Source organism: Drosophila suzukii, chromosome 3 (assembly GCF_043229965.1).
Source record: "Drosophila suzukii chromosome 3, CBGP_Dsuzu_IsoJpt1.0, whole genome shotgun sequence".
NCBI lineage: Eukaryota > Metazoa > Arthropoda > Insecta > Diptera > Drosophilidae > Drosophila > Drosophila suzukii.
Window position 1 is genome coordinate 76,885,508 of NC_092082.1, and position 14,731 is coordinate 76,900,238.

At 42.0% G+C, this 14,731-nt stretch overlaps 1 protein-coding gene across 3 annotated transcripts in view; it reads right to left on the reverse strand.

The window, feature by feature from the left end:
- LOC118877875 (zinc finger protein 395) overlaps positions 1–14,731 on the reverse strand; it is a 121,751-nt gene that overhangs the window by 42,511 nt on the left and 64,509 nt on the right. For all 3 annotated transcript variants that reach the window (XM_065867039.2, XM_065867038.2, XM_036818213.3), the window contains exons 3-4: positions 1,896–1,996; positions 1,610–1,827 (exon numbers count right to left, since the gene is read on the reverse strand). In XM_065867039.2, coding sequence (XP_065723111.2) covers positions 1,610–1,827; positions 1,896–1,996 — 319 coding nt within the window. The remainder of the gene's footprint in view (positions 1–1,609; positions 1,828–1,895; positions 1,997–14,731) is intronic.

Consider the following 14,731-nt stretch of genomic DNA (forward strand, 5'->3'; position numbering starts at 1 on the left):
GGAAGTTTGACGCTTTGGTCAGCTTTTTCGGCTGGGTTGTGCAACAGGTATGGAAAGTGAAAGTGCAACTGCTGGCAGCGAAGACTCAAAAGCGTTTGACTAATTGTAATGAATGGAAAACTGATTGGACTGGGGCGAGAAGTCAAGACGGTTTGAAGAGTCCGGCAGTTTCCCTAGCCAGCATTTATCAGTAGATATAGATTTAATTTGAAAGATGAGTCATTTCGATTCAACGATAGCTCATTAGGTATTCTAAACAGACCTCATATTATATCATAAAATCAAAGCGTTGTCTTTCTTATTTAAATATGGTTTTGTCAGCGAAACCATACTTTGAGAAATAATTAATTGTAGGAAGAACAGCAATGATAATAAATAATATTAAGAGGATTTTTAATAAAACATACTGATAAAAATAATACGTCAAAAAATTAATTTTTGATATTCATTTGAATAATTTAAATTAATTTAATACAAACGCATTAAATGATTAAATTTAAGAGTATATATTTTTTAATTAATAAAACATTTACTTGAAGTTCTAAATTCTTAAAATTACTTTAGATGTCAAATTTAATAAGTACATGTTTTTAAATCAACAGTCTCAAGTAAAATCAAACCGAAGTTTAAGAATTTTAATAAAATCATTTTATTCAGTTTTAGTAGTGTACATATAGTTTATGTATACAGTAAAGATTTAGAAAAAAAATAATTTTTTTAAAATTTGTATGTAACCGTATTTTTTCAGTGTACTTGGGGCTTGACGGCGTGTAAATAAAACATATAACCACCATATGAAAATCTAATCAGACTTTCAAGGTTAGCATATTCTGCCGCGGCTGCTGCTCACTTCGATATTTGTTCTTGCCGCTGCTCGTTGTTTTTAGGTTTTGTGTGTTTGCTGTTAAGAGCCCTTAAAAGCTCTAAACGAAATAGCCAAACACACGAGCGGGCGAAAAAGCGTAACTAGTTGGGCAAACAAACGGCAGAAGTTTTTTTGTTTTGTGTGGAAGGGTGGGGGTCGTTCGTTTTGGTTGGTTTTCAGTTGCGTAAGTTTTGTGTCGGTTCTCGATTTCGATTTTCGGGCTTCGGCCCTTAAAGTTCAAACATAATTAATTAAAGAGCCAACTCTGTGGGTACACATGTCTGCGAAGCAGAGTGGTAACAAAGGGAGGGGGGCCTATTGATTTTCTTCCTGATGTGTGTGCTTGTGTGCGTGTTTGCCAAGTTAACGAGCTGCTGACATTGCCCTTTTGTGTGATTGATGCGTTGGCATTCTGCTAGGCGAGAATCATTCTCGACATTTATTTGAGTTTTTATACCTATATGTTTCTTTCGCAGCATTGCGTATGAGTAATGGGCAATGGGTAATGGGGAAGGGGCATCGAGCATACGCCGTGTGGCCGTGCCAAGAACCGACCGACATTTACATAATTATGGCAATTAAAATCTATACACAAAGTTGCAATTAAAATGCAACAAACTGTCACGCTCCACCGCCGCCAACCCAGATTCCTCTGACCGCATTCCTGTATCTAGATTTCCTTTGGCTACACATTTAGATCTTAGATTCTATAGGAGGGTATCGAAGGTGTACCGAATCACTCACCTTTTTCTTGCGCTCCTCCTTGAAGTCGATGACAATGCCCTCGTCGGATGTGGACACCGATGTTGTGCGTATGCGTGCGTTGGCCGCATCGTGGGGCGACATTATGTTGTGTGGACTGTGGTGGGCGTGGCCGTCGTCGCTCAGGGGCGGCGAGGCGGAACCGGAGCTCCAGGAAGCCGACGAGCTGCTGCCGGGACTCGAGCACTTGTCGGCCATTGCTGTGGAATTGGTAATATTAATGAGAGTGTCTAAAGGGGCGGGTTCGGGGGTCAGGAGGATGACCTACAGCCATGCGGACTCTGCAGCTTCATCGATGACAGAATCTCGGCGGCACGGCATGTCTCCTCGTAGCTGTCCTGCGGATCGCTGGGCGGACGTTTCCGTTGACTGAAAGATAGGATGGGTAAAATATAGGGATTAGTTAAGTTTGTAAGAGGATATAAAGTATAAATAACTTAATTTCCTAAAAGAATTGAGGTACTTTAATAATGATTTGCTCTTATCCTAACATATACAAAATATTTTTATGATATATCATTTAATCATGATGACCTACTTTACCATTTACTGCTAATATCATTGTTATCATGACCTACAAATATTATTTGATAAGGGAATCGCAGTAATGGATTACATTTTTAACCTTGTTCTAACGAACACAGAATAAATCTTCATTATCCATTATGGTATGCCAAATATTATAATCATGTTGACCTACTTATACTCAGCAAAGTTTCTAAGCAACCCCCCTCACATCATTGGCAAATCAATTCCAGCTCTAAGCATTGACCCAGTTTTGATTCTTGATTTTATCAGCCACCCCCACAAGCGCTCATCTACATATAGAAGCTAGAAACTGGCCGATAAAGATATAGACACGCAGGCAGCGGCTGCTTTGGCTTGGCCCACCAACATCAAAGCCAGCCGCCCATCGTTGTAATTTTCACAACAACAATGCCCCGAGGTCTTTTCAGCGATAATCGCCTCGGGCGGCATTTCAATGCAAAACATCGCTAAACTATTTTTCCATTTAACTAATTTCTGTGGCTACTAAATTCCGCTGAACTGCCGCCCATTGTGTGTGTGTGTTATTGTTTCGTCATTAATTGGCCTCCTTCCGATGGCCTCACATATTTGAAGCAACGTCAGTCAGTCAGCCAGTCAGTCGGTAGATTTCCCAGATCTGATGGGTTTTCCAACCAAGCTAACTTTAAGTTAACCTTGGCGCAACCTTCGCTGGCTAAATCGGCGAAAATCCTTATGAACTTGGCGTTGTTTGTAAGCTCAAGTGAATTGAACAAAGGCAGCCGTCTACAATGGCGATGGGGGGATGACCATAAAGACGCGACACTCTCATAAATTCAAAACATTTGAAACGGAAAAACTGATTTGGCATACCAGCCATAATCAAGCTGAGTGTGCTACCCTCCCTCCAGGCCAAGATCAATGAGTTAGGAGCGTGGTATTATGGCTATTGAGACGTCGTCATGGCCACAACCACTTGTCGTCGTTCAAAGGGTTTGGGTGCAACACTTGCTGCGTGCCAGGATTAACTGGGTTCCTTGGAGGAGTTCTGGTTCGCCATGGATAGAACTCCATCTTCCAGAGATGCACCGATGCAATTATTGATGCTTAGACTTAAGCGGCTTACTGGCAGCATTCTCCCCTGCAATTCTGCAGCTCTGTTATCTGCCGGCCATCTGCTTTGGGCCAAGAAGCACTAAACAGTGAACACAGCCCGTACTCTCCACCGCTCCATTGTGCAATGTGAAGAGCCGCGGGCTTTTGTGGCCAAGACTGCACTTGGCCGAATGCAGGCTCCTTGGCCAGAGTTCCAGAGAGCTGGGCCATAAAACTTTATTACTCGGCTACCTGGTTTTAGTCTTTTGTCTAATGCTCTGGCACCTTTTGCCTGGATTTCCGTCCCAATTAAATTTACTAAACTCGACGATAAATTTCTGCCGCAGATCGTTGCTAATCGCATAAAAGTAAATTCGCGCATAAATCGACATTTCCTCGAGAAGCCGTGGAGAATCAGTGCTGTTTTGCTGTCATTTTGCACTGATAAAAATAGGTTGTAAATTTAAGGATTATATACTTTTTATGGAAATATTAAATTCAACACTAAATGTTAGTTTAAGTAATTTGAACTTTGATTTTAATTCTCTCAGAAAAATATTGAAATAAAATGTTTAAAGTAAATATGAGTAACAGTATATAATATTTTCTAACTTGATTTAAACACATATTTTAAAATTAAACTAGGCAATTTAAAGCTATGTTTTTTTTTATTTAAATAATTCATTTATTTATAAGTTAAGAATATAATGGCAGATCGATTTCAATGTTGTCTACCCTGATTTCTTCGATTATTATGTTTTTGTGTTTAGCGCACCTACTTAATAAACAGATTTATATCTTTACCATTCAAATTTCTCCCAGTGCACTGTCTTTCCCCCTCTTTTTAAGCTTTGCCGGCCGGCAAAAGGCGCGTGCCTGCCGGAAAATGAAGGGGGTTTTGGCCATCACGATGTGGCCATTTTATGCGCACAATCCGTACCGTTAGGCCGTTTGCTTTCCGCCCCATTGCGCCGCTTTGGAGCTGTGGCTGGAAAAACTTTAATAAACTGCAGTTGATGTTGCATTGTTGATGCTGCATTTTGCTGGCCGTGGCTGTGGCTGTGGCTGCCTTTTGACCAGGTCTCCGGCTGCCTTTTCGGCCTACTCGCTGCGTGGCCGCACGTAAATTGCCCCAGAGCGCGTGATTGAAATGCGATATATTCGCGCCCGATTTCGGCTCTTGAGCCTGGGAAATGTCTTGCTGTTTTGCTGTTTTGCTGCTTTTCTATTTGGCCATTATTTGGCCACGTTGGCCTGGCCGCAATCAACAGTCGAGGAAAAGAGGTGTTGAAAGCAAAATTACATTGTAGTGTCAGGAAGTAAGAGATGCGATATGATATGCCCCGGACTCAGTTGGTTGCTGGGTTGTTTTGGTTGTTCGGTTGTTTGTTTGTTGCATGTGGCGGTGAAATTAGTGGAAAATTGCATGAAATTCGCTGGCTGCAGCTCCATTTCAACTTGATTTGCAGTGCGGTTTGAAGTTTGCATTTTGCAGTTTGCAGCTTGTATCTTGAAGTTTACAGTTTTGTAGCCTGCAATTAAAGCTTATTGAATTAGCCACGTGCTCGAGATTCGCTTTTGTTTTCGGCCTGGGTTCGGCAAACTTTCACCAAATTGCCCAGGGAAAGCGCAAGTGCGAGTTTTCGAGGGAGACAAAGCGACGACTTGGTGGCCTGCAATCTGCCAGCCATAAAAAAAAGGCCCCACAGATATCGCCAATCAAAATCTACACAATTTTCAAGTGTAATTTATACGCAGGCACAGAAATATAAAAGCCCCTTCGAAAAAAACACCAAAAACGAACAAAAAGAACCAAAGTCGTTGGCTGATTTCTGTGATTAGAGTGGAGGGTTTTTGGTTTGGTTGCCCCAGAACTTCATTGAGGTTTTTGTGTGTGCCTGGCCAAAGAGCTTTTAGCTTATCAGTTTGCACGATAAGGGCCAAGATTCTCTATGGCACATATCTACGCTTATTCAAGCCAATGTCAACAGCAACAACAAAAGCGGAAATGTTCGCTCGAAAAAGAAAAGTAAGTACGAAACCAAAGGTAAATACAATTTGAACAAAAGGAAATCGTGTAATGACAAGTGTTTTGGTCCCAAAATGGATCGATGGATGGGTGTATCTATGGTAAGCGCTCTGGGTTTCGCCTTTTTAACCAGTTTCCAAACGGCCACGGTGCGTATGCGCAATATGTATTTAAAATCTTTCATTTACCATAAGCGAAATGAAATCAAAACAAATCACCAGGCTCACACACTCATACGCATTTTTATTATTCAATATTTTTGTGCCTACATTTTTGTTTCGTTTTTTATGATTTGTTTTCGTTTTTTAGTTTATACTATATTTTGCCCATGACGTTGCCAGACGACCTTTATGCGTGTGAGTGTGTTTTTTATTTTGGTTTTATTTTTGGACAGTCCGAAAAAATCAGACAAGTGCCTGGGATTGTTGTTAGCTGTTGTTGTTCAAGGTGGTAGTTTCTGTTTCTGTTTTTTTGCCCATTTTTTTGATGTTTTTTTCGCATTGCGTGAGGTGAGTCAATTTCTGGCCCCTTCCGCCTCTTTTGGAGGCTTTTTCTCACATGGCAAAAAACATTTTGAATTCACCTTTTGTTGCTGCCTCTTTATTTGTTTATTTTGTTTAAACAAGGCGACCTCTTTTCTTGTTGTTGTCCCTGTTAATTTGGAGGTTTCATTTTCGCAGCCCTGCCCGCCGCTGACACACATAATTTTTGCTGTTTTTTACGCTTCAATCTGCTGGTTTTTCTCTTTTTTTTTTGCAAAACCGAACAATAAAATTGAGTTAAGCAAACAAAAGCCCGACTTTTGGGGATGTGGCCTCAAAGCCAAGTAGCGCCAGCAGGCCAGACGGAAATTTGTGGGGGTAAACAAAAAAACAAACGTCGAAATTCCGGCATTTTTTCAGGTGAAATACGCGGCATTAAATTGAAAACAAGCGCTGTGCGTAACAGTAAAATGTGTGCGTATTTTTTGGGAAGAGGTTTTCGGGGGGTTTTGGGGTGTTTTTCGGGCGACCAACTCAATGGCGCAGGCCTATTTTTTACCGGCTGCTTTATCACCCCATTTATGGCCGTGTGCGTGAGTTTTTTTCCCTCTAATGTTTACTTTCGGTTTATTTTGATTCTGGTCTCTGCTAATTTTTCGCAGATAACGACGAAAAAACGTCAGAGTAGGCGTAGTGAATAGTTATGCTGAAATGGAGGGTTCCTCTTTTTGTTATTTTGTTTTCGTTAGTCGGCTATTTTTTATCTGTTTTCTGGTTTTTTTTTTTGGCAGAGCACGTGCTTTTGCTGATTAGTTTGAATGGAGCTGTGTGCTTCGTTTAATAAATGGATTTCTGTTGCTTTAAATCTAAGGATTGGTTGTCCGCAACTCAATTAACATTTAAAGCTAATGGTATTATCATTTATTTTTACTGCCTGGTAAGCAAGAAAAAAAAGAAGGAAACCATCTGAACTATGGCAAAAATCTGAAAACGAAGCACTGGAAAATGGAGGGAAAAACATTTAACAGCTTTCCTTTCTTGTTGTTCGTTTTCGGCGGGACCCCGCATCGTTTACATAGCCGAATGGCGCTTTAAACATTTTTTGTCTATTTCGGTTTTTTCCCTAATAGCCCCCTCTCTTTGGTTTTTCGATATACCCGGTTCACGTCCCAAAGGCTCCACGCCTTTTTAGAGGCTCATTTGCACAAATTACTAGCATTGCGACAACGGCCAAGGAGGCAGCAACAACAATGCAATTGTCTGTGGCAACAAGACAACAAAAAAGCAAAACAAACACAGGCTGGAAGCCAGAAGGAAAAGCTAGAGCCAAAGCTGAGGCCTAAGCCAAAAGGTAGAGGCGGAGAAAAGCCCAAGAAGACATTGTCACCACATTCCGGCAACGGAAGCCAGCCGGCGGCCAAAGCAGATTGGCTATCGCCCCATGGGTCTAGTACCCCTCATCCCTCATCCCCCATCCCACCCATCCCTTCTTTAAAGTCTATAGTCCCTGTCCTGTGCACTAAAAAAAATCAACAAAATTATCTATGTATTTATAGCATATCCTTGTTACATTGCAAATTATCAAAAGTGTTTTATTTTTTAGTTATACTAAAAATATCAACCATATCTACATTATATTTTCTAACTTTGTTTATTGGAATGTAATCGATGAAGAAAATCCAACAGGGAACATCATATCAGGCACATCTTTATAATAATGCCATTTATCTAAAGTCCTTTTCTTAATTTATACAAGTATATAAAAATATTTAAAGAAAATATTTGAAAATGTTTATGACAAAATCTGATATGCTATAATATTATGAATCCTTTAAACAAAGGAATTTATTTAAATCGGAATACCATCCCAATCCCAGAGAATCCCAGAGAAATGTGATTTCAAATGTCCATCATCAATGTCCATTACATCAATGCTGTAATTGGATTTTAACACCATATACACCCTTATAAAACCTTGTAAAACTATAAAAAATAATCTATAAAATTAGTTTTTCTCTGTGCAGGAGTCATGAATAAAAATCGTATTAATTCCGCGCCAATGTCGATTCTGTTTCAGCCATTTGGCGTTTGTTTTTTCCATTTTCCGATTTCCCTCCCTTTTGCGACGTCGGCGACAGGAGGCCTCAACTTGAACTTGAGCGGCTGGCTGAACCGAACCAACCTAAACTGAACCGAACCGAGCCGGGCTGAGCTGAACTGAGGTGAGGTGTGCCCCGTGGGCTTATTAGAAATGCGCGGACATGAGCGGCTTTCCTCCGGCTTTTCAGGGGGGGCAGAAAGCGGAAGGCTCTCTCTCTCGACAAGGCAGCGAGGAAACTTCAAAGTGGCCTGGGGCTGGGCTTTTCCCCCGGGCACTGCACCTTGCCATCGGGGGCCTACTGTACTTGTACTTGTGCTCCGCGTACCTGGCCCAAAATGTCATTAGCCATGGTCGATGTTGTAGCTCCCGGCAGCTACATTTCCATCCATTTTCCATTGCCATTTCCACTTTCTATTGTTTGTGTTTTTTGGGGAAATTGATAAATCGGCGAAATTCAATTTGAAAAGTTGCCTGAGCGGGGCAGGCAGGCGACCCACTCAAAAGTGACAACACCAACAGGCAACTACCAACAACCGAGCAACCAACAACCAAACAACGAACAACCAGAAACGAACAACCAGCAGTCAGTGACAAGAGCAATAAGCGTGTGACAGTCGAAAGGGCGTAACAAGCTGCCAGTTGTCACCGTTTTCCATGGACATTGGTCTAGACAGGAGAAAGGGGGGCTGCATATGGGATTGAGGGGGGTTTGACACACCTGCCACTGGTAAAGCACTCTGAATGTGGGCCGCTGCTGCCGTTTGCCTCCAGCTGATTAGCATGCAGAGCGCCAAGCGTCAGGAAGCGTCTCTGCTGCACTTACTGCATCTACTGCATTTGCCGCATTTGCTGCATCGCCGCAGTTGCTGCTGAAACAATTTAGCGGTACTTGACTGACCAGCCAGCCGCAAGACCATGGGAATTGCCCACTGTGGCGGCGAAGCACAGTGGGCTACAAAATGATAGGTAGCACTAAAAAACCTATAAAACAATCTTAAACTATGGAAGCCACAGAAGGAACATTTTGGTGTAAAAATGGAGCCTTTGGTTTTACTGGTTTGAACTCTGCATGATGCATTCTTAAAATGGAAACGATAGTTTTATGTATATAGAAGATAGTTCATTAACATTTTAATTAGATCTTTAACACTATAAATTATCATACAAGTACGCACTAATATGTTTAAAATATACAGGTATTTTGTGATATTTCTAGTAGAAATTTTCTACCCTTTTCATGAAAACAATTTTAAAATCCTAGTCATAAAATTCTTTGACAATGACAACGTTTGCTAATGAAACATGCGAAATCCAGTGGGACAACTTAAATTAATGTTAGCCAGAATAATAGCTTTCTTTTGTTCAAAATGCTTTTAGCGTTCTAATGAATTAACAATGTCAATTTCAATTAAAATCTTCGTTATTGACCCCACCATGCGAACACGTTGTTTTTGGCCCAATGGAAGCCGCAAAAGCTGGCGGTTGTCGTCAGCGGTACGTGTGCGTTTGCCTTTACAGTTAAGTGGCCACTGCAGCACAGTGCTTTCTGGCTAAATGGGCTGCACACACACGCCAGACCAGACCAGTCCCAGTGCCCCCATCAATGTGCGGAGTCGTCTCCTGCATTTTGATGACCCGCTCGCATGGCTTGGCCAACATTCAAAATTCAGCATTGAACATTCAATTCAATTAACAAATCGCGACAGCCAAATCGAGCGGACACTTTAATTATCCAAAGAGGAAAAGCGCGGTGTGGTTAAAGCCCGGGAAAAACTCAGCTTAACCCTTGGTTAGTTGATTACCCGATTTTGAGGGCCAAGTCAAGGTGAAGGCGTGGCGTGGCACAGCTCATTGCCATTCAAATTAGCCAAAGCCAACGTGACACGACAATTTGACGGAATCTTGTGGGTCACCGAGTGGAAATGGAATGACAGCGCTCCAGGGCTCAGGACACCAGAGCCCCAGAACCCCAGAACTCCAGAACTCCAGAACTCTAGAACCCCCAACCCAAACCCAAAACTCTAATTGACACAACCCAAAGAACCGCTTCAACTTTGCAGTCCAAGTTGAAGTTGAAGGAACTGCAATGCAATTGCTATCCCCATTCCCATTCCAAATTTCCATTCCCATTCCGGCCACCGCAGGCCCGGCGAAATAAGCCAAATCACTGCTCGGCTGGCTAGAAGGCTAGAAATCTGTAACTGTAACTGAAAATTACAGAGGTTCGGACTGCGGTTGCGACTGCCTTTTGCCTTCGTCGACTTGGCCAAATGACTTTTGTCTCGGCCCGGCTCTCAAACTACGATTTGCTGTCAGACATCAGTGCCAACACCCGCAGCGTTTTTGCCATTTCAATTGGAAACAACTCAATCAAATTGCCTAGACCAGGTCGGTCATTATGGTATACCCCCTCCTTGGAAAACCCCCGCCTAATTTCTTGGATTTTAGCCTGCAATTGCCGCAGAAGGAGAAACAATTCAATCTAATTTTTGTTCTTCGAAATTTGCGTTTTGGCCGCAGTGCAAATGTTGCGTGCAGCACTTATTCTGTGTGCTCCTATACTATGCAGTATAGTATGGAGTATACTATATAGTATGGAGTACTCCACCGATCTGCAGCCCCGCCCCCTTCCGCCGGCCTCCTTTTCTCGGTCGGTCGTTCAGTCATAAGTGTGCAACGTTAAATTTTATTGCCTGCGATTCGAAAATCGGCACACCAAACGATGGCGAACTTTAATTTATGAGCAACTGTTGATCATGTTGCTGTTTCGGACACCATTGTCGGTATGTTTTCGCGCCCCAGCCGCGATCTGCACTTATTATTTATTTGCCAGCCAGTCAGCTAGTTGTACTTGTGTGCCCATTTCCCAGTGGACACAGTAGCCGGAGAGCCACTAAAAATTTACTAGCTGATGAAAATGGTACGAATATGCGCCCATTGGCCCCCTTTTCCCATCCGCCACTCGGTGTGTTTTTCAACAGATTGTTTCGCCCATCAACGTCAACACATCGCTATCTCTATGCCTATATCTTTCTGTATCACCTAAGGTGTGGGGTGATGAAGTGGAGCTCTTTTGGCACAGCCCATTAATGCATTTGCCGGGAAATTCATTTTAAATGGAGCTTAAATCTAAGTAAAAGCTAGTATATGTGGATACGTATCTTCGAACTGCATGAAATTCGCATTATTTGCTTTAGAAATTACCATGCCATCCCTATTGACCACAAGATAGTGCCTCTTTTTGGCCTAAACCTACACTTTTCAAGGGAATTCATGACCCTTCCGCCAAACCGCATCGATTCGGATTCCTTCTTGGCACGAAACTCATTCTTTTGGCCAAATCATAAGCAGCAAGCAAGGAGTAAAGACAGGCCCAAACGGAAAGTACAAAGTCCACTGAAAGAAATAAACCTTTATTCTTGATCCTTAATAATACTATTAGAGAAGCTAGAATTCCACAAGTGATGTAAGTTGGAGTAACTAAAAAGGAAAAATATCCTTTAATACTTCACATTATTTAATTAAAATATAGTTTGTTTTCCCTCAGTGTACACAACATCTTTATTATGATTTTTATAATATTAAAGAATCTACAATTCCTCAAAGGAATAAACGATTTTAAAAGACTGGATAACTGAAAAGGGATACTTTTGATATCGTTATACTAATCCCATAAAATCCCATTTATTTCCCTCAGTGTACGAACCCACCAACTGCACTGGCATTTTGATTTTTTCCGCGCTCTTCGCTCTTTTTTGCATTTTGTTTAGCGCTGCGATTTGAATGCAGAAATAAAATTTTACGATCAAACAAACTATTCGTGCAGAACATTGGGAAATTGTGTTTACGTTCATTGGAACGGTGCCTGGGCAATGGATATGGATACCCCTGCTTTCCAAAGGGGGGAAATTCTGGGAGAGGGGGGGGGGGGGCCGGCACTACGGAGGGGTATATGGTTTATATAGGTTATATGGTACCCGGTATTGGAGTGTCTCTCCTGGCCGGGTGAATGCGAAATGCGAATGCATTTCAATAATTTGCCGTCGAGGGGCCGTCGCTTAGAAAATTATTATAAATTTCGTTGCTGTTATTGTTGTTGTTCTCCCCCCCCCCTCCCCCCTTGAAACCACCCCCCTACACCCCTGCGAGTTTTGTTGTTGCTGCATTGCCATTATCGTTGCCTTGCTGCTGGCTTTGTTTTTGTTCTGCTTCAATAATAATTTTGACCCACTTTTGCGCTCGACTTGACTTTTTATTGTACTGAAATTAAGTATTATTTTTTTCGTTTTTCTTCATTTTGCCAGCGGTTCTGCTCGCTTCTCGGTTCTCGGCGTATTTTTGAGGGCAAGACAAACAGTCGCTCATAATAATATTTGTACACAGTCTCTCTAGCCAGCAGCCACAGTGAAAAACAAAGCTAAATAAAAGTGGTTAGCAAAAAAAATGGCAAATATTCTTGAAGTCTTGGCTAATTGCCGCTGCTAGCCAACTTGGATTTGAATTCGGTTTTTCCCCCTTTTAAGCCGACCCTAGACATTTTGTTGAGCGCTTTTCCTAAGTTGTTATTGCGAATTCCTTGACGTCATTGTTTATGCAGCCTTCGTCACTGGAATTTTCTGCCAAAGGGTAGCTAAAATGCTTCTCAGCCATTTTACATTGGAAATCGGCTATCAAATCGATACCATGACTAATGCATTAGTTGAAGCCCCAAGTCAATTTGGTTAATTGACTGTAAGACATATATTTCTTATAGAGTTTTTCCCTGTCTTGAAAACTTGTTGAATAATTATTTACAACTTGTTATCGTTGTTCTGAATTTGTTGTGTATTTTTTGTTGATTGCGTTCTTTATTAATTTTTTTTTTGTTTTTGTTTTTGTGCAACGGTAAACTTGTTTTTAAATTATTTTTAATGTTATTGTGGTTTTTTTTTGCGCTGTTCTTTTGCTTTTCTTTGCTCGCTGCCAGTTTCCCATATTGTTTGTTTTTGCAATAAACAACAGAGGCAGCTGAATGCAACTGCAAGGGGGGTGGGGTGCCAAGAGGGGGGCACTTTGCTCCCCCTTCGGCGGTTGCTGTTGTTAATCATTGCAATTACAACAGCAGCGGTGGAAACAACAACAACATAGTTAACTATAGCTGAGTAACCTGGCCAATTGACGCTTACACGCTTTCATTAGACGAACGACCCCAGCGGGTTTCGGTGGGGTGTTTTCCTATATGGTGTATACAGCCGTATAGATGGGGTCTGTCGTCCACTCGAGCGTTAAAAATTAGCACTGACGCAACGCATTCGCCGCGTAAATTGACATTTACGCGATAATTACGCGCTTATTATATTTATTACCACTTTTTTTCCGCATTTAATTCGCTTCCATTTTTCCCCCCCACGGTTCTAGTTTTTTATGATTTTCTTTTTTTTACTGCCATATCATTATGCCTTCTTTGTCTGTCAACTGCAATTGCAGTTGTTACAGAATGTCTGGTAATGAAAGGTTGCGAATGGTCTATCTACTTGGGAATCAAAGATGATTTGCAGTGGGATTTTCCCTACTAAAAGGTAAATATTATTTAACCCACGACGCTTGTTTACCGGGTGAATTAACGCATCATGGAAAATGGTCAGAGAAATAAAGAATTGTTTACTCAAACTATCAGATCGGTTGCTAAACTATGTAAATTAATAACAATAAAAAAGAAACGCATTAAAAAAAGAATCGCGCGCACACGTAAGCGAGAAAATCACATTTTAGATTAGCAAAGTTAGGGAGGGGTTTTTTATAGAGAGTGTTGGGGGGGGGTTTGATATTACGTCGCATTACGGGAGAAGCGCGTGTCACGCGGTGGGCGGCCGGAGGGTGGCGTGGCAGGGGAGCGGTTCCGTGCAAGGTGAGCGAGTTGTTATCATTACACGTGTGTGCGAGTGCCGTCTCGCTTGCTCTCGCTCTCCAGATGGCATATCAAAACATAAAGAATATGGCGACGATAGACACTCACACACAGATACTCGAAATCGCGAGAGCTTTGTGCTTACAGCTTATTTGCGTATCTGTGTGGGAGCGAGAAAAAATACTTCCGCATTCGCAGGCGGGCTTCGAAACAATAACAGAATAAAATGAAAAGAAATACAAATAAAACCCGAGGGGCAATGATAAACTAACTGAAATTGCGGCAAGCCACCGGCAATATTCGTTTTCGTTTTCGGTTTCGGTTTCACAACTACAGGGTGTCCCCCTAAGTGCCACATGCTACTTGCCACATGCCACATCTCGCGCTCTACGACATTGTAATTAATTAAATTAAACTGGCCCAGCAACTTGCGCTGAACTCAATTGAATTTTATTTGAATTTTATTACAGCCAGCGGTCACAATGAACTTTTGTTTCCTTGGCCAGCGACAGCAGCAACAGGAGCCACAGCTACAGCAGCAACATCCCAAGAAGCAACAGCAGCAACAGTTGCAACACTAGCTGCAACAATTGCTGCAGCAGCAACATTGCCGCCTGGCTTTGGTTTTAGTTTTTCCAGCTGTTTTTAGTTTCGACTTTGGATGGGTCGGCTGGCATTTGCGACGCAATTACAAGTGCCCCTCTGTGCCGGCAAACCCCCTCCCCATTCGAACACCACCCCCCAAACCCCACACCCCTGGCTGGACATGACGAGCCATATTTTGCCGCCTGCCTGCGCTTTTTGTTTTCAGCTCCCAGTTCCCTCTTTTCCATTTTTCTTTTTTTTTTTTTTCTGCTTGCTTTATTTTGATTATTATTGTTATTATTTTTATTATCAATTGAGAACGTGGCCGGCATTCAGCGTTGCCGCGATGTTGCTGCCTTTTTGCACACTTGACTAATAGTTTCGACTGCGGCGCGCGAGGCTTATCAATTGAAATTGA